This window comes from Rosa chinensis, chromosome 5 (genome assembly GCF_002994745.2).
Source record: "Rosa chinensis cultivar Old Blush chromosome 5, RchiOBHm-V2, whole genome shotgun sequence".
Classification (NCBI taxonomy): domain Eukaryota; kingdom Viridiplantae; phylum Streptophyta; class Magnoliopsida; order Rosales; family Rosaceae; genus Rosa; species Rosa chinensis.
In genome coordinates, this window is record NC_037092.1 from 51,895,118 (window position 1) to 51,922,026 (window position 26,909).

Genomic DNA, 26,909 nt, shown 5'->3' on the forward strand with positions numbered 1-26,909 from the left:
TCAAGCTTACTCTCCTCTACAATTTGATAGTAGTCTAGTGGAGAACATAAAAAATCAAGAGGCTGGCCTAGGTGATGAATCTATTGGGCTTGTTTCTTGGTGTTCTTCAGTCTCTCTTACCCATTACTCGTTACTTTTGTATATTTGGAGATGTATTTGACTAGTATATATGATTGAGTAGCTATTATTGGGGGTGTGACATCCACTCATTCAATCATAAGGTGATACGTCATCAAAAAGGAGCCCACCAAATTCATGTAAATTACAAAGTTGACTAGGCATGCCACCTCATTGCCAAGTCACAAAACACGGGCCCCACATGTGCCACGTTAGCAAGTTAACAAGTTAACAAACTCACTTAATAGAAGACTATCAAATTGGACATATTTGATCAAAATTGAAAGTGCAAGATGTTTTCGATGAGATTAGAAGAGTAAAGATTGAAGTCATCTTACCTCTAAAGTTCAAAGTAGTAACTAGTATTTAGCCCATTAATTTATTTATGAAATATTTTAATAATTGGATGCTTATATTAACTAAGAATTGATTAAAATGCATGCTTAGAAATTGTCAACTATTGGGTATGTGTTTTAAATTTCTAGATTAAAATTTAGGGATGACATTCTTAGGTTTTAGAGCTAGAACCCCTAATCACATATCCATGGGGGATACAAGCATGGTTCCTTATATAGCTAGCCTGACTGTGGTTATGGTGAGCTTGGTTGCACAATTCATCGATCTCTAGGCCTGTTGATGTTAATTCGATTTTTTTAACACGTCTCTAATTCGTGCCAATTGAGTTCCTACGACCCTTAACCTGAGTAGGAATACCATGAAATAGAATTTCGGTCCGTGAGCCTTTATAAGCATTGGGTACAACTACTACCATTTTTAATAAATTCCACGTAAATTAAATTAGCATCTCAACTCACTACCGTCAGGTCCAAGCTCGCATCGCTCATGATGGAGGGTCAGAAGTCCAGGGCGTAGGTGTGCCTCACCTGCCTTGTCGCTGAGGAGAAGCAAGGGTAGCCCAAGATGGGTGGCATCTTCGATTTTGATTTAGAGTTTGCTTCAGTTCTACGGGCAGAGCTCGTTATGGCAGGGTGGTGTCGAATCTGGGATGGATAGGCTTTATCTTTTTGCTTCTCTGGATCGCTACGACTATAGTGGCTTTGGGCGATGGCGACGAGACTCTAATCGTTGGTGGTGGGTCTTGGTAGGGCTATTATCTTGCAAAGGCAGTGTTATCATGGCTTCAGCCTACATTTGGACTCCGGATTAGCCTATGCTAGTTAGGTCTGAATTGGAGTGCAGCGGCGGTGATGGCAAGTGGCAACATGTGCTCGTTCTTCGGTGCACATCAGAGAACTCTACCTGTTCTGGTTACTAAAGGGTTGGATGCCCGGAGAAGTTTCTCTTAGGTCTTATGCCTTGTTGTTTGGGCTCCTCTGCTTTAATTAGACTTTTGTTGGCAGTGGTTCTTAGGTAGAGCAGTCCTAGGATCCTAGGGAAGCCCTCTCTACATAGAGCGGTCCTAGGATTTTTTGAATAAGCTAGAGCAGACTACGATCTTAAACCCTAACATTGTCTTTTTGGTTACTTTTGGTTAACTCAAGGGTAATTACATCAAGGTTGCTTTAGGGTGGCCTTACATGGCACAAATTTGACATAACAAGTAGAGGATGAGTCATGATATGTTGTTACTAGGGCTGGCAAGTCTGACATGACCCTATAACACAGCTCAAAACTCACACAATATAAAACAGGTTGAACCCACACGATTAAAAAGCGGTTAGCCATGCGTCAACTCATCATGATCCATTTAATAAACGGGTCGGTCACAAGTCCACCCGCCAATACGAAGTGAACCTGTATAACCCATTTATTATAATTGGATTGGTAACCTTGAAATATTTTCCTTCATCATTGTAGGCTTTAATTATTTATGAATTATACATAATTGTTTGTATTCTTCATCCTATGGAGTTTTTAGTGAGTTTAATCAGTTTATGCATTTCCTTTAGTTAATTGTTAATCTTAAATGAGTCATTTTGTCCAACACTGCATGATCTATTTATTAAATGAGTTAAGCAAGTGGAAACGGGTAACCCGTTTAATAAATAGATTGAGTTTGAGTTAAAAATTTTGACACAATTATTAAATGGATTGGGTTTGGATTTGTCTCCTGTGACACAACAAATATCTTAACCCGACACGACACAACTCATTCACGACCCTAGTTGTTACTTACTTTCACTTAATGGATTGACAACCCTCCCTAAAAAAATTAAAAAATAATTATAACATTGAAGTAGGATTAGGATTCATCTCTAGTTACTAAGGTACTGACTTGAATTTTCGTGTATTTTATGTCAAAATTAATAAATGTCATGGTTGGTACAATATATAGTTTTGTTCCTTGTTCTTATGATTAATTGAGAAATAGAAATTATTTCGATAATTATTCGTTCGGAATACTTCGATTTAAGGGTTGACTTTTTATATGTTAGGATTCTGGGAAAATTTCATTACGGAAGTCGTAGAGCGCGTCGATACAAGTTTATGGATATGTGGAACGCGAAAATCGGAGTTCGTATGAAGAAGTTATGACATTCGGAAAAAGTTTTCATTTTTGTATAAAGACAAAAGTTTCTGAAAAATTGTAAAAATGCCCCACATTCCTTTTTCAGAAACCTAATTTCTGTCTCTTCTTTCCCAAGCAGGAAAAATCGCCTTCAATTTCGTTCAGCTATATCTCCGCCGTCCGGCAACCATTGGTCACGCCACTGGTCCCATTCGCTTCGTCTCTCCTCCCACTCCAAGTCTGTGTGGTTTGGTGGCACGATTTGGGCTATAGAAGGCGCATTAAGGCGAAGAAGATTGGTGGTGGTGTTGCTTCAGGGCTTCGTCGGAACTCATGATTTTGGCCACCGCCGGCCAGCAATGATTATTGAGGGCTTTTGAAACCCAAAAGACATAGATACTTCCGTCCAAGCGGCTTGCAACAATTCAAAGTGTGGAGATCAAATTTTGGAATTGAAATTACTGGGGTTTCAATCAGCCGACTTCCTTTCAAGGTAAATTCTAGCCAAATGGCTTACAAACTGACTTCAGTGTAGTTGTGAAAGTTGTTGTACATATTGTGGAAAAGATTTTGGCATAAGTATTGTGACCCAATTTTGGGGGTTGTCGGTGGCGTGTGGACCCCACGATTTGCCACTGCCGGCGACGCGTCTGGCTGGATTTTTCTATTATGTTTCCATGATTGTCACCTGCTTGTTGATATACGATGGGGTCATATTGTGATAAATTTAAGCATGCTAGATTTATGTGATTTCGATTTTCTCGGTTTGTGATCCATGAGGATTCGACCGTTGGATCGTCTTATAATTTTGAGAAATTGATCATAGAAGTGTTCCAAAGACCTTGGGAGGTCTCAGAGAAAGTTTTATCTCGATTGATGAAATCTTCAGTTTTGGGTTCAACTGCTAGGTCCAAACTGTAACCGCTTTCGTTTTAATCATGTACTAAGGTAAGAGGTTATTTTACTTAGGTGATTGATGGAGAGTGTTCTGTACTTTATCTTGGCTATGAGAGAAGACGTAGCGGGATTTAGATGTGAGTAAATCTCACGTGGTTCATTTATGAACCGAGTTACATTATTGTTTGGTTTAATCGCTAAATTGTGAAATTATTTTCTAGAAATAAATATTTTTTTTAAATTATATGAACTTGATCAGCTATGATTCATAGGTAAGTAAAATGAGATTTTAAGTAAAAAATTTATTTTTCCCAAGCTTTGCGATTGTGGACTATAGTTGGTATTAGTGGCATTCCTGAGTGGATGACTACGTGTGTATGTGTATATATATATATATATATATATATATATACATGAAATATATATATCATGATGGTGTGACAATGTGATATGATTGTGATTTTATTCAGATTATCGTTTTGAGAATTTACTATTTGCGGAAATACAATATATCATGTCATTGTTGATTTTATTGTGTTGAAGAGTATTTTGGGTTGAGTGTAACATTTTGAGTCATGTGAACTTTTAAATGTTTCGATCTGAAGTGCTTTTGTCACATTGGTGATCAAGGCAAGTATATCAGATGCCATAACCCTGGCCGGATGACAGGCTACGATTGAGACAAGTGCATCAGATGCCATAACCTTGGCCGGGTGTCGGGCTACAATTCAGTTAGAACTCTAATCTGTCTGCCATTGTATGTCATGGGGGTGACACGTGGTTACTTGTGACTCATTAATACACATTTTTAAAAGAGAGTTTCAAGTGGTTTCTTTCTTTCATTGTCCGAGGAGGGACTTGATTTTCATATTATGGGTGAGTTGAAATAATATGATTTTATCACTTTAGTGATGTATGTTACTCTTAAGGGGTAAGGATGTCGAGTTTTGAAAATGGGTCATTTTGTGAGATAGTTTATTTGGAGTTAAAGGGTGATTTCTTGGCTTTAGCATGAGTTGCTTGATTTATTTATTTATTTTCGTTTTTCATTTCTATTTGTTTGATTTTAAATGTAATCTCCTAAACTAAATTATATGCGGGGATTACTATAATTTATTTTCTTTGATTTTAATGTTATCTCCTGAACTAAACTATATGCAGGGATTACTATGGTTTTGGATTGTATGTTTTTGGTGATCTTCTGAACTAATTTTCTATGCAAGGATTACTGGTTTATTTAGTGTAATTTGTAAGTGCTGTTGTGGTTAAAACTGGTAGTGAGTTGATAAATACTCCTTGTTGAGAGGAAAGAAAAGTGATTTATTGGTTTTGTAGTTGAGGTTTCAAATGTTTTGGTTTGTCACGGTGGTGACTTGTGTTTTCCTTGAGAAGAAAAGGATTTCGATTGTGAAAATATCATTGTGTTGATTTATTTTCTTGAGTCGAAAATGTGAGTTTCTGGTTGTTGGATTTTGCTTACACGAGCTTGCAAAAGCTTTCCGAGTTTGTTGTTTCAACCCAGTACACTATTCCATGGGATAGGGGTTATTGTGCAGGTTAGAGTAACTATCATCGAAGTAGAGGTTTTGCTACGTTTGGTTTTAGTCTTCCGCTATCTAGTGAATGTGTTTACTTATTGAATTGTCGTTCAATTTAATTTGTAAACTCTGTGTAATTGAATCCGTAGCTCTAAAGAACGAGTCTGTATTGACGTTTGCAGGGTAAAGCTGTGGTATGTTAACATTTCTCATACATCAACTATTTTTACCACTTTAAGGACACATGTTACCACTTTGAGGACTAATATTACTATTTTGAGGACTCATACGGTAAACTAAGAAAATTTACCACTTTAAGGACTCATGTTACCACTTTGAGGACTAATATTACTATTTTGAGGACTCATGTGGTAACTAAGAAAATTTACCACTTTAAGGACTCATGTTACCACTGTGAGGACTAATATTACTATTTTGAAGACTCATTTTACCACTTTTAAGGTAATTGTATGCATGTCATACGTTAACACATTGTAGAATTTTCCGACGTTTGCAAGCTTAGTTTGTTTTGTTGCTTAGTATAAATGCAAAACATTCTAAGTGTTTTCTTGTGTTTATTAAGTTATCGTGTTTCGAATTCGAATTTCTTTATTCGAAATTTACGGCGTGACAACCAGGGTAAAGCTATGGTATGTTAACATTTCTCATACATCAACTATTTTTACCCCTCTAAGGACTCATGTTATCACTTTGAGGACTAATATTACTATTTTCAGGACTCATATGGTAAACTAAGAAAATTTACCATTTTAAGGACTCATGTTACCACTTTGAGGACTAATATTACTATTTTGAGGACTCATGTGGTAACTAAGAAAATTTACCACTTTAAGGACTCATGTTACTACTTTGAGGACTACAATTACTATTTTGATGACTCATTTTACCAATTTTAAGGCAATTGTATGCATGTCATACGTTAACACATTGTAGAATTTTCCGTGACGGGTAAAGCTATGGTATGTTAACATTTCTCATACATCAACTATTTTTACCCCTCTAAGGACTCATGTTATCACTTTGAGGACTAATATTACTATTTTCAGGACTCATATGGTAAACTAAGAAAATTTACCATTTTAAGGACTCATGTTACCACTTTGAGGACTAATATTACTATTTTGAGGACTCATGTGGTAACTAAGAAAATTTACCACTTTAAGGACTCATGTTACTACTTTGAGGACTAAAATTACTATTTTGATGACTCATTTTACCACTTTTAAGGCAATTGTATGCATGTCATACGTTAACACATTGTAGAATTTTCCGTGACAACCAATCCTCTTTTTATCTCCTTTTCTTACATCACTTTACTTTTCCTTAGTTCAGTTGTTAATTAAAATTTTCATTTAAATTCTTGAAATTTATTTATTCAAAATTTAAATCACAATTTTGAAATCATTTTAATCTCATTAAAATGGATCACTAGACTCTTAGTTTTGATTATGATTTGGTACAAACGAAAGCGGCGCATTGCTAAGGCTTAGTGCCTTAAATTAGTTATTTTATTTATTTTATTTTTCCTTTGTTTGCTTAGTGACTTTAATTCCGACTATCTAAGGATTGTGGGTTAGTCACTAATCCTCGAGGTACGATATATTTCGGGCTTAATATTTTCCTTACTTGGCTTCAACATGTGCACTTGCGTTTAGCGTAATTGCGTTCAAGTCAACCATGATTATTTCTGTGTGTGCTCATTGAAGATAGGCAGGGAAAAGATCTTCTAGATCTACTTGGATCGAATATCAACGGATGTCCTTGTAGGGACAAACCTACTTGGATGCCATAACATAAATAATAGGTTGTTTAATTTTTATATTTGCAATAAGATATATATGACTGGATTTTTACAATTTAATTAGGCTACTTTGATGTCATTCAACCAAATGATCGTGATCATATTAGAACATGAATGGAGGTGAAAAATAAAAATAAAGCGTAAAAGCTACTCACCGTTTTTTGTTGAAAAAGTCAAGAAAGATGATACTCAAATAACTCAATCTTGAAGTTTAATGGTTGACTTGGATGAAACTTATGATGAGTATGTAATATTTTTCCATGTGGTTTTTCCGTTTTTATTATACTAAGTTTTTTTATATTTAGATAGATGATCAGGTTAACTATTTTTTTGTTTTCAAGTTTAAGTTGATATTATATTCAGAATATGAGATCATCTTTAGCACACTCTCTATTTAACATTTTTAGCTATTTTAGGTAGCATAATTAGCTTTTTATTCATTTTAGAAATTGCCTCAGACTCTTAAGTAACTCTGTATTTTAGGCTTTAGCTGTCTAGCTTCTAAATATATAGAGCGAGATGAGACTCTCTATTTTTTTTTCCTTTTTGAACTGTGATGCCCCGGAAATTCATAATTATTTTCTGAGGATTTTTCCAGAATTAATTTTATAACTATTGGACGGTTTCGTGGCTCGTGGATGGAGCGGAAGTGTTTCGGGCGAATAATTAATTGAAGAATATGGTTTTAGGGGGGTTGCCAAAGGTTGACTTTTTATTCGTTGGGATTCTCCGAAAACTTCCTTCACGAAAGTTGTAGAGCGCGTCGATACGAGTTCGTGGACATGTGGAACGCGAGAATCGGAGTTCGTATGAGGAAGTTATGGCTATTGGAAAAAGTTTCCGTTTTAGTATATAAAGGAAAAATCAGAAAATATATTCATTTCCTCATTTTCCTTTTCCGGAAGCCACTCCCTCTCTCTCTCTTCTCTCTCGTCCGCTCCCTCAGTATCGAAGAAAACCGCCTGACCCGACCCGAACCCGGCCGATCCGACCCGACTTTTCCGGCCAACTGCGGCGGTCTCCGGCCTTGAAACTTGGCCAGCAGGGTCGTCTCCTCCGTCTGGTCGTCCCTCTGGTGTTCTCTTACGGCGATTCTCCGTCTCGGTGGCAGTTCAAGGCGGTGCAGACTGGAGAAATCGGACCCGACCGGAAAACACAGTTCCGACGTCGGCACGGCTTCGATTTTCTTGGGTTGAGTTCAGAACAAGCTCCCTGGTCGATCCATGGTGGTTGTTTGGATCGATTCACGTGAAAATTCGATCAACTCAGTTGGGATTACTGTTCACGGCTTGTGAGGTAGTTTTCGATCCCTTAAGCTTGTTTTCTGACTTCGAGCTAGTTATGAGAATTCACAAGCATGCTTAGATGAAGAACTTTGATGTTGGGAGTTTTGTGAAATAATGTGTTTTGGCCGGTGGCGGTGCACCACCGTCTGTGGTGGCGTTCCGGCGGTGTTCCGGCCACTTAAGGAACTGTTTTTGGTATTATATATGTTCTACTCGTTGATACGAGCGTTTCGATATATAATATGCAAATTTTGGAGTTCGTATGGAATTGTTATGATTTTTGCAATTTCATACCGATCGATTATTCTATCCGTGAGGATTTGAGCGTCCGATCGACTTGTGGTTTGGTCACATCGATCGTGGACGTATTCCAGAGACTTCGGGAGGTCTCGGATGTGGTTTTGCCTCGATTGGCGCCACTTTGGGGGATTTTAGTTCAAAACAGGGGTTTCGGACTTAAAATTGGTTACGAATCGTTACTGATTTGAGATCATTGGTGAATAGGTGCTTCTAGAAGGTGAATTGGACGAGTTGTTGGTGATAGTGTACTAGTTCGGTTCTGTATAGAAGACGCAGCGGGATTCTGAGGTGAGTAATCTCACGAAGTTCATTTCACGAACGGGAATACCCTTATTATTTTGAGAGTTATTTAATTAACTGCAAACTATAGATGGTATTAGTGGCACTTTTGAGTAGATGATTACGTGTGTATATATGTATATTATGGGATGTATATATATACATACGTATTCATGTATTAGTAGATATATGTTTACGTGAAATATATATGTTTTGGGTGGTTTGTGGATTTATGAGAACAATATGCATGAAATGATGCTTTTTATTGTTTTGGGGTGTGGCTTTTGGAAAACAAATGATTTGTGGAAATGATTGATTTCGATTTGTTTTGAAAAGCGTTGAGATTTGAGAAAAGTGTTGAGATTTGGGTATGAAAACAATAGGCATGAATTGATGCTTTTTATTGTTTTGTGTTATGGCTTTTTCGGAAAACAATGATTATGGAAATGTTGATTTCGATTGTTTTCAAAAGCGTTGCGATTTGTGTAACATTTTGGGTCCGATGCGACTCCTTTAATGTTTTGCTCCAAGGGACAGTGCGGCCCGAGGATCGAAGGTCTGAGACCTTGGGCAGAATATCAGGTGACCACGTCTTTGGCCGGACGAGTGGTTACGTTTTTCAGTTAGAGCTCTAATCTGTCTGCCATATAGGTAATTCATGGGGTAACGGGAATTGGTTATTTACAACTCATGACATTACGTATTTTTAGGGAACAAGGTGTGAGTTGCTTCCTTATTAATGGTTTTTAAGGGGACAAGGTGTGAGTTGTTTTCCTTATTAACGTTTTGATAGAAATCAAGGTGTGAGTTGCTTTCTATGGTACGATAATGGTACATCTGATAGGAAACAAGGTGTGAGTTGTTTTCTATGTTTTACTGATAGAAATCAAGGAGTGAGTTGCTTTCTATGTTTTACTGATAGAAATCAAGGTGTGAGTTGCTTTCTATGGTACGCTTATGGTACAACTGATAGAATTCAAGGTGTGCGTTGTTTTCTATGTTTTATTGATAGAATTCAAGTGTGGGTTGTTTTCTATGTTTCGTTTTAAAAGGAAACAAGGTGTGAGTTGCTTTCTTTTATTTCGATTTGAAAGGAAATTAAAGTGTGAGTTATTCTCCTTTATTTCGTGTTTTAAGGAATCAAAGCGTGAGTTGTTTTCCTTATTTTTGGCGTGAGTTGTGTGTGGTTTGAGTTACTCATACGGGCTTGCAAAAGCTTACCGGGTTTGTTGTGTGGCAACCCGGTGCACCATTCCAACGGTGTAGGGGTTAATCCTGCAGGTTAGGATAATCGAGGTTGAGGCAGCGAGCTAGCAGCTTTACGGTAGGAAGCCAATTTTGTGACTTTACCGTTATTTGGACTTCCGTTGTAGTGAGCTCTGAGGAGCATTACGTTTATCTTGTTGTTGACAATTTAATTCGTAAGCTTGTGTAATATATAACTATTTGGAGCGAGTGTATATTAACTTTGAGGGTTCAGGGCATCAATAAGTGTGTAAGTTTAAGGGAAAAAGATTTCAGGTATTTTGTATTGATGACTGGACGTTCACGCATATATAATTATGGGGTTATATATATCGATTTTCATGTGTGTAAAATCAGGGGCGTGACAGTTTGGTATCAGAGCGTAAGGTGCATATTTGGTGACAATCAATACTCCTCGAGTGATGGCCCGTCTGCAGCGGATCCCCATCTGATGCTCTTCGGTATTGATATAGTCATTGGGTATGCAATGAGCGTTGGATTGTGAGTCATCAGGGTAGTGTTGGTTCAGTGAACAAAGTGTAGGAGCTTAAGGTAGCTTCTAGGAGTTAGTCTTTTTAGGAATGAGGACCTTTAGATTTGACTCGAGATTTACGTAGGGGATAGAATTGTATCTTCTGACGTAGTAAGGTGGTTGATTTAGTCATGTTGTTGACTTATACTTGTAGTTGGAAGTTGTACAAGTATTAATCACAGGTTGTTATGCTTCTTAGGTGATGGATTCACAAGGAGGACGAGCTAGGGGTCGAGGTAGACCCAGAGGCAGGGGTGGAGCCAGAGGTAGGGGCAGGATTCCTCCTCCTGTTGAGGAGATGTTTGAGAATGATATCGAGGCATCGAATGTTGAGCTGCCTGTTCCACCTGTTATGGAGGTTGCGAATGTTGTAGATCCCACTCGTTTGTCGAAGTTGGCAAAGGAGATTTCGAGGTTGGGAGGAGTTCCATTCCAGGGAGGTACGGATCACATGTTGGCAGATCAATGGATCGAGAACATGAAGACCTACTTCGAGATGGTCGTCTGCGACGACGTTGAGAAGAGGAAGATTGCGGCGTTTATGCTCCAAGGCGATGCACGGGTATGGTGGAGCGGCACACAGAGGGTTATGGACGTGTCCACCATGACCTGGGATGAGTTTGTGGAACTATTCAGGAAGAAGTACTTTCCGCCTTCAGTGAGGGAGCAGTTGGAAAGGGAATTTGTCTCGTTAGTCCAAGGGACTAAGAGTGTGAGGGATTATGAGGCTGAGTTCTCAAGGTTGTATCGCTTTGTGAGACAGATGGATGCTGAGAGCTTAGCTATGAAGTTTCAGTGGGGACTGAATGCTTCGATCCGGCGCGATGTCGCCGTTCTGGAACTGAAGGTGATGGAGCTCATTTTCGCTAAGGCTATGGCCATTGAGCAGGAGAACTTGATTTTCCAGGAGCAGGAGTCGGCTGAGAGGGACTCCCGAAGGAAGGGGAAGGCAACTGCTGAGAGCAGTGAAGGGACAGATGCTCAGGGTGGGTTCTGGAAGAGGCGCAGGACTCATCAGCAGGCGCCAGCTAGGGAAGCGGCTGCACCTGCTAGGGCTGCACCTGTTGGGCAGGGAGCACCTCTGAGATGTTACGACTGTAAGGAGATTGGCCATACTGCTAAGGCTTGCACAAAACCGAAGAACTTGGCGTGTTTTACTTGTGGCCAGACAGGGCATTTCTCAAGGGATTGTACCCAGCAGCAGGGCAGGGGACAAGGAAATCAGCGAGGACAGCAGCCTTTGGGGCATGTCTGAGTGGATGCTAATTTTCAGCAAAGTGTAGGGAATGGAGGTGTCTTATCGGCCTTAAGACTTTTCTTGCTAAGGCGAAGTATGATAGTGGAGAACCTAATTCCTTTATGTGCTGTGACAGGCTTTGCCTGATGTCCATAGTTAGACTTTTGCGTGTGGCTTCCTTTTGTAAAATACTGTTTTAGGTGGTATGTTGCATGATGCATTTTTCATTGTTGTAACAGAGGAGTCTTTTACAACTTTGTTTGTATGTGCGATACCATGTGACAATTGATGGGTAGTTCGGCCGAGGCTGAATCTCATCTTACTATGTTCGGAGATAGTTGGAATGCTAATTATGATTTTGCAAATAGTTGACTGTGGCAAAACCTAGAGTTTTATCGATTGATTTGAAATGAAATGTCATTTTAAATTTAGCAATGAGAATGTTGTAATTGATGATATATCGATGCAGATACTGTGAGGACAGGACTATGGACTCTTAGGTGGTTGTGCATAGTGTTGTAGTTGTGCATAATTGTTGTTGCATTAGTACGTGATTGAAACAGGTGAGATGTTTAGATTATCTCCAAGTGGGATGGTAGGATGCATTTGAATTGCGATATTAGGTAGGGTACCTGTATCCATTATTGAGCTAAGTATGTTGTATAGTGAGACAAGAACAGGTTGTTGCGAAATGAGATTTGGACTTGAGCTTGGTTTATGCGTACTTGTGGGTGTGGTACGTGTAAATTTCGGGACGAAATTTCTTTAAGGGGGGTGGAATGTGATGCCCCGGAAATTCATAATTATTTTCTGAGGATTTTTCCAGAATTAAGTTTATAACTATTGGACGGTTTCGTGGCTCGTGGATGGAGCGGAAGTGTTTCGGGCGAATAATTAATTGAAGAATATGGTTTTAGGGGGGTTGCCAAAGGTTGACTTTTTATTCGTTGGGATTCTCCGAAAACTTCCTTCACGAAAGTTGTAGAGCGCGTCGATACGAGTTCGTGGACATGTGGAACGCGAGAATCGGAGTTCGTATGAGGAAGTTATGGCTATTGGAAAAAGTTTCCGTTTTAGTATATAAAGGAAAAATCAGAAAATATATTCATTTCCTCATTTTCCTTTTCCGGAAGCCACTCCCTCTCTCTCTCTTCTCTCTCGTCCGCTCCCTCAGTATCGAAGAAAACCGCCTGACCCGACCCGAACCCGGCCGATCCGACCCGACTTTTCCGGCCAACTGCGGCGGTCTCCGGCCTTGAAACTTGGCCAGCAGGGTCGTCTCCTCCGTCTGGTCGTCCCTCTGGTGTTCTCTTACGGCGATTCTCCGTCTCGGTGGCAGTTCAAGGCGGTGCAGACTGGAGAAATCGGACCCGACCGGAAAACACAGTTCCGACGTCGGCACGGCTTCGATTTTCTTGGGTTGAGTTCAGAACAAGCTCCCTGGTCGATCCATGGTGGTTGTTTGGATCGATTCACGTGAAAATTCGATCAACTCAGTTGGGATTACTGTTCACGGCTTGTGAGGTAGTTTTCGATCCCTTAAGCTTGTTTTCTGACTTCGAGCTAGTTATGAGAATTCACAAGCATGCTTAGATGAAGAACTTTGATGTTGGGAGTTTTGTGAAATAATGTGTTTTGGCCGGTGGCGGTGCACCACCGTCTGTGGTGGCGTTCCGGCGGTGTTCCGGCCACTTAAGGAACTGTTTTTGGTATTATATATGTTCTACTCGTTGATACGAGCGTTTCGATATATAATATGCAAATTTTGGAGTTCGTATGGAATTGTTATGATTTTTGCAATTTCATACCGATCGATTATTCTATCCGTGAGGATTTGAGCGTCCGATCGACTTGTGGTTTGGTCACATCGATCGTGGACGTATTCCAGAGACTTCGGGAGGTCTCGGATGTGGTTTTGCCTCGATTGGCGCCACTTTGGGGGATTTTAGTTCAAAACAGGGGTTTCGGACTTAAAATTGGTTACGAATCGTTACTGATTTGAGATCATTGGTGAATAGGTGCTTCTAGAAGGTGAATTGGACGAGTTGTTGGTGATAGTGTACTAGTTCGGTTCTGTATAGAAGACGCAGCGGGATTCTGAGGTGAGTAATCTCACGAAGTTCATTTCACGAACGGGAATACCCTTATTATTTTGAGAGTTATTTAATTAACTGCAAACTATAGATGGTATTAGTGGCACTTTTGAGTAGATGATTACGTGTGTATATATGTATATTATGGGATGTATATATATACATACGTATTCATGTATTAGTAGATATATGTTTACGTGAAATATATATGTTTTGGGTGGTTTGTGGATTTATGAGAACAATATGCATGAAATGATGCTTTTTATTGTTTTGGGGTGTGGCTTTTGGAAAACAAATGATTTGTGGAAATGATTGATTTCGATTTGTTTTGAAAAGCGTTGAGATTTGAGAAAAGTGTTGAGATTTGGGTATGAAAACAATAGGCATGAATTGATGCTTTTTATTGTTTTGTGTTATGGCTTTTTCGGAAAACAATGATTATGGAAATGTTGATTTCGATTGTTTTCAAAAGCGTTGCGATTTGTGTAACATTTTGGGTCCGATGCGACTCCTTTAATGTTTTGCTCCAAGGGACAGTGCGGCCCGAGGATCGAAGGTCTGAGACCTTGGGCAGAATATCAGGTGACCACGTCTTTGGCCGGACGAGTGGTTACGTTTTTCAGTTAGAGCTCTAATCTGTCTGCCATATAGGTAATTCATGGGGTAACGGGAATTGGTTATTTACAACTCATGACATTACGTATTTTTAGAGAACAAGGTGTGAGTTGCTTCCTTATTAATGGTTTTTAAGGGGACAAGGTGTGAGTTGTTTTCCTTATTAACGTTTTGATAGAAATCAAGGTGTGAGTTGCTTTCTATGGTACGATAATGGTACATCTGATAGGAAACAAGGTGTGAGTTGTTTTCTATGTTTTACTGATAGAAATCAAGGAGTGAGTTGCTTTCTATGTTTTACTGATAGAAATCAAGGTGTGAGTTGCTTTCTATGGTACGCTTATGGTACAACTGATAGAATTCAAGGTGTGCGTTGTTTTCTATGTTTTATTGATAGAATTCAAGTGTGGGTTGTTTTCTATGTTTCGTTTTAAAAGGAAACAAGGTGTGAGTTGCTTTCTTTTATTTCGATTTGAAAGGAAATTAAAGTGTGAGTTATTCTCCTTTATTTCGTGTTTTAAGGAATCAAAGCGTGAGTTGTTTTCCTTATTTTTGGCGTGAGTTGTGTGTGGTTTGAGTTACTCATACGGGCTTGCAAAAGCTTACCGGGTTTGTTGTGTGGCAACCCGGTGCACCATTCCAACGGTGTAGGGGTTAATCCTGCAGGTTAGGATAATCGAGGTTGAGGCAGCGAGCTAGCAGCTTTACGGTAGGAAGCCAATTTTGTGACTTTACCGTTATTTGGACTTCCGTTGTAGTGAGCTCTGAGGAGCATTACGTTTATCTTGTTGTTGACAATTTAATTCGTAAGCTTGTGTAATATATAACTCTTTGGAGCGAGTGTATATTAACTTTGAGGGTTCAGGGCATCAATAAGTGTGTAAGTTTAAGGGAAAAAGATTTCAGGTATTTTGTATTGATGACTGGACGTTCACGCATATATAATTATTGGGTTATATATATCGATTTTCATGTGTGTAAAATCAGGGGCGTGACATGAACAATCAAGTAAACTTTATTTAACCAACCATCATCACCATTTATATCAGTTTCAATGGCGCGCAACTCAACACGAGAAGTTGAGGAAGAAAAAGAACATGTTAAGAGCAGAAGGCTTTTAATAATCTAATTAAGGACTAAATACCATTTAGTCCTTGAACTTTTAACCAAAAAACACTTCAGTTATTGACCTTCTGATTTCACACGTATAGTCCTTGTACTCGATCTCAGAATTTGAACCAATAGGTCCATTCTGTTACTCTCCATCCAAAAACTCCGTTATGTTGCTGACGTGACAATTCGTCCTCATCAAAAAGTCTATTATACCCACACATTCTTTTTTTTTTTCCTTAATTTCTTTTTTCTCTTTTTTTTTTATTGATTTTTAACTTTTATCTCTTTTTAATTTTCTGCTCACTCTCTCTCCAAAACCCCTAATCTCTTCTCTCTACCAACCACCACCTCCCAACCCTCAAAACCCATAAATTTTTCATCCCCACCGCCACTACTCCGCTGCCCAAAACCATATCTGAAATGAAAACCCCCCATTTCTCTAATGGCAACCTGCAAAATCCTAGTCCATACTTCAAATTAAACTTCCAAAATCAACGAACAAAAATTCTAATTCCAGAATTGATCAAAAAACCTAACTTCTAACCAAGATCAAAACTTGACCACTCAAATCACAATCAAACAACTAAACCAAATCACACATTGCACAAGTAGATATACCTCTACGAATCTGTCCATTCTAACAAGCGAGTAGCCATATCGGACGAACAACAATGGTGAATTCTCCAGCGAAACTATCCTGTCCACAAATGGAAGCTTGGATTTCACGCTCAAAGTCTTAAATATAAACTTGTCCCCATCCCAAATTCCAAAACCCTCAGAATCATCTGACGGACTGTTGACGGTGAGGTTCAACAGCTTTTTGTAGTTCACAGAGTGGAAGTTCTTGGGGAGGAGAATCTAGACACCAGCCTCGAAGAACTCGCCGGAGACATTGTTACAAATCGGGAAGCGAAACGCCGTCGTATTTCCATACTCGATCTTAGCACAAGCCATCAAGTCCCAGTCAGCTAGGTTTCGATCTGTTTGATCAAGAAGATCGATATGAATCTCGATCTTCGAGTGCTTCTACAAAAACATCAAGTCTACAAATTCCTAAAATCTGGCAATCTTCTGGTAATTTTCAATTTCTCTGACCTTTCCTTGCATCCATGTTCTTCGTCTCACCAATTCGAGGAGCCGGAGGTTGAGCTTGAAGGAGGTGGGATCGATGGAGATGAGGCCGAAGCTAGGTAGGTTCCTCGGGCTTCGAGGAGAGGTGAGATCGATGGAGATAAGATCCAGCTCCATTTCACCTCCCTACTGCCCATGATGGCTCAGAGTTTGGGGCGGCGAGGTTTAAGGGTGGAGAGATTTGAGGGGTTGAGATAGAAATCCAACTTATCGAGTAAGTGAAAGAAAAAAATATTAAAAATTAAAAAAAAATTAAGGGGAAAAAAAAAGGAATGTGAGGTGTAATAGACTTTTTGATGCAGACGAATTGCCACGTCAGCAACATAACGGAGTTTTTGGACGGAGAGTTATGGAATGGACCTATTGGTCCAAATTTTGAGAGTACAAGGACAAAACATGTGAAATTAGAAGGCCAAGGATTGAAGTGTTTTTAGGTTAAAAGTTCAAGGACTAAATAATATTTAATCCTTTAATTAAAGTTCCCCAAGATTAACTAGAACTTGTAAGAATCAAACTCTTTTAGTACTTAGAGTTTGACTGATGTTAGGAATAATGGGCGACCCTTGCTGTTTGGCAAAATTTGATAGTTCATTCATTAATTTTCTTCTTATTCTTTTTTTCTGAATTTTATTGCGCTTTTCTTTCTTTTCCTACTTGATTTATTCTTCCATTTTATCCACGGAATTTTTTCTATGAGTTTATGATTTAGATGCTTTTGTTTAGCAGTATACCTTCTGATGTTGATTAACCATGCATGTTTTATTTGGTAGAAATAGAGGCTGCTCTTGGTTTGATAATAAGAAGAGAAATGACAAATAGAAAGTTAGTGTTTTTTTTAAGGATACAAATAGAAAATTGTTGTTACACCTTGTACCCACATTTATCCATTTACTAGTCATTTGGACGGTAAACGATAATTATCTTTACTTTTTACTTTTATTTCAGACTTTTTAGGGGGTTTCAATAGTTGACTTTTTGTTTAAGTTAGTTTTTGAGGAAATTTCCTTCTAGAAAGTTGTAGAACACGTTAAACTGACTTCATCGACAAGCGACATGTTAAAATCAGATTTGTAATGAAGAAGTTATAAGGGTTTAAACACAGTGGCAGTCTTGTAATTTTTTAGAAAACTCTTGACCATGTTATTAGGTGTTTCTAGAAATAGAAGTTGCTATTTTGGGGGATTTCCACTTTGGGAAATCGAAGAAAGAGAAACCGGAGAGAGAGAGAGAGAGAGAGAGAGAGAGAGAGAGAGAGAGAGAGAGAGAGAGAGAGACCCGAATAGGCGCAAAGCTTTCCAGCCTACCTGGCGGCGATTCCGGAGGAAAATCTAGGTTTTCGGGTTTCCAACGTAAATTCCAATCTATAGACTTGAGATTGAGCTTTGTTGTAGTTATTAAATATGTTGGAGATGAAATGTGAGAGGATCATGTTGATGTAATTTGGTGACCCAATTTCGGGTTGGAACCGGCGGCGCGTCCAGCCGTTCCTGGTGTCTTGTTTTGGTTTGTTGGGCCGAGCATATTATTACGAGCGTGTAGATATGAAATTTGTAGCATTCGGTGCACATTTTGAAAATGACGGGAATTTTTGAAGTTTTGAATTTTTTAGTTGTGATTCGAGGAGATCCGACCGTTGGATCGTCTTCATTTTTCACTGGAATGTTAGAATAATTAAATTGGCATAACCCTAGAATTTTGGGTTGATTCTAATTTGCTTTCGGATATTCGACGAATTATTTGTACGATGGATTTTCAGGTTTTGTTTTAGGATCGTACTTATTTTAAAATCGTTGTTTACGAGTTATAATTGTGTATAAGATGTCGTACCGAGCTACTGCTCGATGAAGAAACCTGTATGCGTGGTCGTCTAAATCGTACTATGAGTGGACAATAATTTTAATTGATGCATGCATTTATATTCTTTTGAATTAGCGATTTATTTAATTACCATATCATCCATTGGGCTTATGATTTGCATTGGAATACGGATTTGAGTTTGGATTATGATTTTGGTTTCAGATTCTTTTTTGGTTTCCCATATGGACTTATAAGTTGAGTTTCGACGAATTATTTTCCGAGGTGATTTCCGGAACTAAATATTTTTATTTTTATTTTTATTTTTATTCGTCGATTTTGAAATTTCTGAAGGATTTTTGAAAATGGGATTTTTGATGGATTTATATTTCTTGACTATTTTATCGGCTTTCGGTTTTGGCATTGAGAATGCTTTAGCGATGATTTTGGTTTTGGGTTATTGTTTATGATTTACAATTTATAATTTAATCTTGCTTATTTGTTATTGATTCGAGAATATTTTGGCGTGTGGGACTCGTCGTTGAATTTTATTTGTTTTCTCTTGAGATTTTTCGAGTACGGTTGGAAATCTCATTTGCGAGATTTTGCTTAACCTTTATGGATTTTATGGTTTTCAAAGGTTTTTCTTCACCATACTTGGGTTGCTTTATTTAGGCTCTTCCTCACCTGGGTTGCAGTTGAGTGTTTTGTATAGGCGTCCTCCTCACTTACTTTGTGTTTGTGAGTTGCAGTTGAGCACAAAGACTGGAAGGATCCTTCGTTGTATGGTGATATTCATCTTCCCCATACTTTATGTTTACTCTTAACTAGCGGGACTGGTATGTTTATGCATCGAGATTTTATAAGTTCAAATACGTGGGAAAATATTAAAACTTTACTTCATTTAAATTATCTTGTTTATTTATTTTTATCCACTCACACTAATGTGTTTTCCAATACTTTCCCCTGGGCCCTTCGGTTTCAATTGTCGAGTTTGCAAACTAGATTAGTTAAGGTCAGGCGTACATGGAGTCGAGGCGTAGTTAACAGCACAGCTTCCGCGTATTCATCTTATCTCTATTTTCCTTTGTTTATCTTTTGTATTAGAATTGCTATGATAACTTAAGGGATTGATCGATGTTATTAAGTTGAGACTTGTACTTGTGAAATGGGAGATGTTGTGATTTGGAGAGCAGGGTGGCTCTAGGAGAATAATGATGGTTTTTTAGAAGTGTAAATAGGTTTTCTACAGATTTTGGGTAGTCCGTTTTTAGGGGTGGCGCTGCCAAATTTTCAGTAGAGTTATTCCTTAGGTGGGGTGCAGGGCCACCTCAGGTTTCAAAGTGAAATCTAGGGCAGGTATTGTAAGTTACTGAATGGATAATGGAGGATTTATCACTACAACAAAAGTCCTCATTTCCGACGAAAATTTCCGACAGCACAGAATTGCCCTCGCAAAAAAACTCTTTTTTCGACCACAAAAAATGGTCGTCAGAAATGTTCTGTCAAAATATATTTTATTTCCGAGGGACAATATGCGGTAGGAAAAGAGTTCCAATTTCGTCGGAAAAACAAAAAAATTGGCGGGACCTTTTGGCGCCAATATTATTTTCGACAACATTTTGTGTCGTCGGTAATGGTAGACCTATTTCCGAGAGGCAGTTGACTTTGTCGGAAATGATTTCTTAATTTCGAGGGCAACAAAGTACCCTCGGTAATGAACAAAGTATTTCCGACGGCTAGTGACCCTTGAAAATATTTCTGTAAATTGTATTATTTTTATAAAAATATAATGTCAAAAGAGGAGAATTGAGCATAGGATCTCTAACTTTTCAAAATTAATTTTACCATTTTTCCACAGGTTACTTGATGACATATTATTAGTTTATTATAATTGATGCATTATATGTTAAAGAAAAAATAATTTTATTATATATTGGTTATAAGGTAAGATCGAATAAATCTCATAATACACACACACACACATATATATATATATATATATATATATTATAAGTCTCATAGTTATATATACATAATACATATGTGTTTTGGATTTATATATATAAGACTTGATCGATCGATCATGCTAATTGGGAGGTTCCGCCCTAACCCAATATATTATTAGTTGCGGAAGTAGATAAGAGATCATCGATGGTAAATCACGATTATGCTAATTGGGAGATTCCACGCTAACTGGGATGCTAACTAGGAGATTCCGCTCTATTTAGATAAGAGATCGATCATGCTAACTGGGAGATTCCGCCCTAAAACCCTAAACCTTAATAGTAAATCATGATTATGACTACATTAACAATCATCAATTGTGCTGAAAACTTGTATAAGTGATCTACTCATGAAAACCTAAAATTGAATAGTGGAGATGTCGAGATATGTAATCGAAAATTGGGTCTCACAAGAGATCTCTTAAAATGGCCAAAAAAAATATCTGTTAGTGAAAGACTCCTACACACACACACAATTCATTGTCGATCGATCATGTGTGCTTGTCCACACACACACTATACTGTTACATAGTACTATTCATTATTGATCACATACATACTACATATATAGTACGACTGTCCCTCCACACATATATGCATTCGTATACAGTAGACATTGATTGATCATATATATACAATTATATAGAATAGCTAGACGAGAAAAATAGAATACTAGTGAGCGAGTACATTTTTTTTTTTTTGAAAATGCTAGCAAGTACATACTTATTTATCAAGAATGTCATGAAATATTTTTCATTGGTCGATCTTATATTAGAATTAATAAAGATGTTGATCTACATAGTCTGACAGAAACGTCACAAAAATGAACCCTATGATTAATTCAATAAAACTCAAGTCAAGATTATCTAGTTTCTAGGCCAAAGTAATATGTGGAAAAGATTTTTTTTTTTTTTGTAAGAAAACAATGACAACTATGATTTTAGTAAACAGAACTAATTAACCACTTTAAATTTGAATTTCCACTCAAACAAAATTTTATATATGAAAGGCCTGCTTAGGAAACTTATATCTGAGTATCCAACACATATGCATTTATATATAAGTTCCATGAAAATTGATTAAAAACAAAACAAAAAACAAAAGAACTTCCCGCCTAAGGAGGAAAAAATTCCCTCCTATCCTTTCTCTCGCCTATGCATTTATACATACCCTAATAAGGAGTCTTAATTATCTCACCAAAGAAGGAAAAAAATCCTTATTTCTCCTTATGTTTAGTTCGTCTAAATAATTAAAAAGAATAAAACTTCATTTGCTACGCATTTGTTTCTCAAACCCTAAAAGCACATCTTTCTTCCTCCTCTCTCACTACGGCAATGAAGAATTGAAAAGTTGAGAAGCTTTTTGATTGATTGGGTGACGATTAAAGGTTTGTCCATCTCTCCTTTCTCTCTATTAGTTTTCATAGTGAACCATAGAAACCAACTGATATGTCTAATTTGTTCTTGAGGGCAGCAACGCATCTCGTTCCGGTTCGATCAGGTAGGCTTGACTATTTGCATTCCACTTTCAATTTATGTGGAGCTCTCCATTTTATTTTAATCGATATATGTGGTTTACAGCTAATTGAATTGTAGTATAGGAACAACAATTGATTGTTCTGGACCTGTTATCAAACAAGAGTTAGAAGGTTGTGTAATTTTATATTTTAGTTTGAACTGGTTCCCTCTATATTTATTTAATTTTTACTTTGGGTCAATAGTCATTAACAATGTCGCAGCAATATGCTCATGGTCAACGGAGTTAGGTCAATCAAATTGGATGGTCCAATGGTTCATAGTGGAGAGGATCTCCTAAGGCTTCAGATTGATTGCAATTATGTAATTGTGATGCTTATTGTTAATCTGCCATCCAATGATATATGAATAAGCATTCTAGAGATTTCAAAAAGCTTGATTTTCTCATATACATGTGCTGGTGTAGAATAATGAATTGGATTGATTCAATGGTCAAGGTATATCTAAATACAAACGTACACACTACACACATATGAGCTTATTCTGACTTTTATAATGTTTTGAATTTCCTAATTTCCTCCGAAGCACCAGGTTTTTGTAATGCTAGCTTGTATGTTTTCTCAAACTATTTCTTACACATTTTTTTTTTTTGGATATGTACAGAGTGAAGTGAAGTCGGATTCGTTGTTGATTTGTTCTTTTGGTGCGGTGCAGCAAGCAAAAGCAAAATTAGGTACATATGCTCAAATTAAATAGACAACTTAAAAAATCATATGGAATAGGAATCACTTCAAAAAAAAATTTCTACATTTAGTTATGAATTTAATTCTCTTCATTTGGTGTTGATGAAAATGCTTGTTTTATCATTACCATAGATTTATCGGCAGCATAAATTGAGAGGAGATTGTGATTGATAAATCTTGGATGCAGTTAAGTAGATCAGACCCAAAGTATGATCAAGGAGTTACAGAGTTTCTTGATTATGCATATAGCCATGATAAGTGGGTAGAGGATGACATGATAATATGTCCATGCAAAGTATGTGGTTTAATTCTCACATTCTGTGGTACTATTTATATCTTTCAAATATTTTTATATGTTGTTATTTTATGCTATTTACTGCATGTTTTAGCTCTTATTTTGCATTCTAACTTCTTTGTTTTTCTTTTACAATAGGACAATATTGCAACAGATTCAAGTGCACACCATGATGAAGATGGTACTGATGAAGATGGTGATGAAGATGTTGCTGATGAGTATGATGCAAACTCTAATGAGGACTTTTATTAGATATATTGTTAGCTTCCTTGCTTAAGAATGATTATATTATAAAGACCAGATATTGAATATTTATCTTTATCTGAACATGTATGAATGATTAACTATGTTTAATCTAATGCAATTTTTTTTATGAAGATTTAATTGTCTCCTTGTGTTTAATAAAAAAAATTATCTTGATTCATCTACCTCTTCCGATCAGGTTAATTGACAATTAAATTGAGTGGGAGGAAAAAAAAATTCCTGACAAATTTCAACGAATAAATCTCGTGAAAAACATTTCCGACCACTTTTTCCGACTACAATATCATTCTCGGAAATATTAGATTATATTTTTCCGACAGAAAATATCAATTTCCGAGGAAAATATGACCCTCGAAACTTATTCATTTTCGATGCCAACTAGTCATCGGAATTAAATATTCTTATCGGAAATAGTTTTTTCCGACCACTCCTATTCGTTAGAAATAAGTCCTTGGAAAAAAATGGATTGGCTAGCAACCAATTTTTTCCTACAAGCAACGAATTATTTCCAACAAACATCTTTTGTCGGAAATACAATTTGTCGTCGTTGAGGAGTAACAATTTCCGACCGCCGAAAAATTATTTACGACCACATCCGGCTGTCGGAAATATATCTTTTTCCGAGGGTTGGTCGCAAAAAGACTATTTCCGATGATATTTTTTCCGAGGACCACCGAGGGCACCTAGCTGTCGGAAATAGCTTTTTCCGACGGGGAAAGTGCCTTTTTCGACCAAAGTCCACCCTTGGAAATGACTATCATTGTTGTAGTGTATTAAAGCGCTAAGAATAAATAATTATATTGTTAATAATTAATTACCTCAGGGCCTCTAAATTTCTTCAAAATATCCAGGAACCTAGTGGTGAGGTACCAAGATGAAGAGTTTCTCTGTCTCTTGATTATATTATGTGCTTCCCACACAAAATCCAGTGGCTTTGTAACTTCACTTGACTTGGGCACCGAGACGGGCAAGAACACAATTCGGTTTCCCCAAGACTTGTTTGTTTCGATCAACATCTCCTGCACTGACTTGTAACCCGCAGCAAGTCTACTATTCAGCAACACCAATGCGGTGCAGTTCTGGCTACTTGATTTTTCATTATCCATCTCTTGAATGTACATTCGGATGCCCAGAAAGATTGTTCCTGAAATCACATCATTTATCGTCTGCATGCAACCAATTAAAACGTGTTTCACTGACAATAATTTACATGTACATAAATCAGAAAGAATGTTAAATTTTTTGGTTCCTTTTGTCATTCCCAGTTCAGTTACCCTAATGGAATACATCAACTGCAAACACTGCTCCGACAAAATTAACAAAAAGATGTACGTAGCTCATTAGTTATTAAGGTACGTAACTAAAATTTAACAAGCTTACCACTCCAAGCTTGTTCTTGATAAGTTTAATTTCCTCAATAGGCAGCATCAAGGTCGATACGGACAAAGGTCGAAACTCAACCCCATCAACGCCGGACCTTATTGGTGTTCGATCATCTTCAACCCAAGTGCCCGTCAAAATGCTCCAACATGAATCCCATGCACCGTTGATAACGGCAGAAAATATCTTAGGCACAAACTCAAACACACGGGATCGACTATTAGCTTCATTCTTTGCACCCTTTAGTGAAGGAAATGTCAGGGGAAGAGAAGGATTTTGAGCATTTTGGAGACAAGAGAGAAGAGCACCCATGAGAGAGTAGCCATCGCCAAGGGCATGGTGGATCTTGAATATTATCTGTCCAGCTGCATGACTTGTTGGGTACTTGAAAAGATGAAGTTCCCACAATGGCCTGCTTTGTGGGAATGTTTCTGATGCTATCTTCGTTATGTACTCATCAAAGTAAGTATCGTATGATTCAAGTGACATTCCAGTGGGGAAAATGGGGACATGCACATGGTCTTCCAGCTTCACTTCAACCCTCTTCCACTGCTTATTCTTTTCATCCACACCTTCAACCTGCATTTATTAATTTTACAAATTATTAAGTAATTAATGTCGGCATGCGAGAAATCTAGGGAATTACTTAGTTCCCTAGTCCAGAGAGAGAGAGAGACAAAGGTACCATGATGGAAGAGAAGCGTGGATTAATCGGGAGGAAGACATTTTTAAGAAGCAAAAAAGTTTGAGAATCGTCGACTGCAACTTGTGATTCCAAAACGGCAAGAATTGCAAGAGATAAGACAGAGCTGTTGACTAATTGACTACCCGGGCTCACTGGCTCTTGTAGTAGTCCTCCTTCGCCAAACTCCATTTTAGTTGATCTAGCTTGCAGGTGTATATGTTTGTGTGTGCGTGTGGTACGTAGTATATATATATTTATATATAATACAATATAATATATAATGCTTACATTGAACAAGCAGAGATCTCGATGTATGGATGTGAACCGATCATTCTTTGTAATGTGCTACTAGGTAGGATACTAGCTAATTAATTAAGCAGACCTACACGCCGGCTATTTTGGTAGCAGAATTGATGGCATTAATTGATGGCATTTATGGAGATGTTGGGATACGGGAGGAAATCCCCTGTTCCCCAAACTCCCTGTCCCACCAGTAAATATTTGACAGCTGATCACAAATCTATCTCTCCACTAATTCTGTTAAGTGTTGACTATAATTTACAAAGAAAAAATTTCCTTTTCCTGAACAGATGAAAATAAATATATATTAAGATTACATACTCATTTTTTCAAATCCCTAGTGTTCATTCGTGCGAGAACATTCCTTATCAACAAATCTGGGTCTCAAATCTGCTCTTCATTCTCAACAATGGCCAATGAAGTTTGGGGATCTGGGAATGAACAGTAAATTGGTGAATGAAGATTAAGTGATTTAGGGACCTGGGAATGAAGAAAGAAGAACCAAGGCCTGGGCTTACCAGAGAGAAGCAAGAGAAACTAGAAAAATCAAATTGACCAAAAAGAAAAGGCTTTAGTTCTAATTGAATGCCATTCCAACAGTCTAATCTTTCTTCAATCCAAGTCACAACGATGCAAATGTTGAATGGGTCTCCCTCAAGATCGGCGTTGTTTTGGTATGTAGGAGTCGGCATCATCTCCTCCTCAAATTCAGATTCTGCAATTCTGCTCTTCAATCTCAGGTTTTTGCCTTAAACCCTAAATGCAAAATCTGGGTTGGAAGAAATTGTAAGCTTGTTTTTGCATAGGAGAGGATGGAAACCCATCGTGAAAAATCAACCCAGCGCATCTGATCAAAGTTTAAAATTTTGTTTCATCCTCTCCTATGCAAATACAAGCTTACAATTAGATTAAAACTTAAAACTACATAGCAAGATTGTTGTTGTGTGATCAAACAAAGAAAATTTATTGTAGAGATTAGAGCTAGCATGATGTGACTTTTATAAAAAAAACGGCTTGTCACGCCCCTGATTTTACACACATGAAAATTGATATATATAACCCCATAATTATATATGCGTGAACGTCCAGTCATCAATACAAAATATCTGGAATCTTTTTCCCTTTAACTTACACAGATATTGATGCCCTGAACCCTCAAAGTTAATATACACTCGTCCATAGAGTTATATTACACAAGCATACGAATTAAATTGTCAACAACAAAATAAAACGTAAATACAGCTCAGAGTTAACTATACAACGGAAGTCCTTATCGACGGTAAAGTTATAAA

General features: G+C 37.6%; 2 protein-coding genes across 2 annotated transcripts; one reads left to right on the top strand and one right to left on the bottom strand.

Moving 5' to 3' along the window:
- The first annotated feature begins 11,360 nt into the window (after nt 1–11,360).
- On the top strand, nt 11,361–11,741 carry LOC112203985 (cold shock domain-containing protein 3-like). Its single transcript, XM_024344875.1, has one exon. It carries the CDS (start codon nt 11,361–11,363, stop codon nt 11,739–11,741), a length of 381 nt encoding a protein of 126 aa, XP_024200643.1.
- Nucleotides 11,742–24,055: 12,314 nt separating this feature from the next.
- Nucleotides 24,056–25,506, bottom strand: LOC112203986 (O-acyltransferase WSD1). Its single transcript, XM_024344876.2, has 3 exons — nt 25,318–25,506; nt 24,633–25,211; nt 24,056–24,418 (listed from the first exon to the last, which is right to left on the bottom strand). Exons 1-3 carry the CDS (start codon nt 25,504–25,506, stop codon nt 24,056–24,058), a joined length of 1,131 nt encoding a protein of 376 aa, XP_024200644.1.
- Between the last annotated feature and the right edge of the window lie 1,403 nt (nt 25,507–26,909).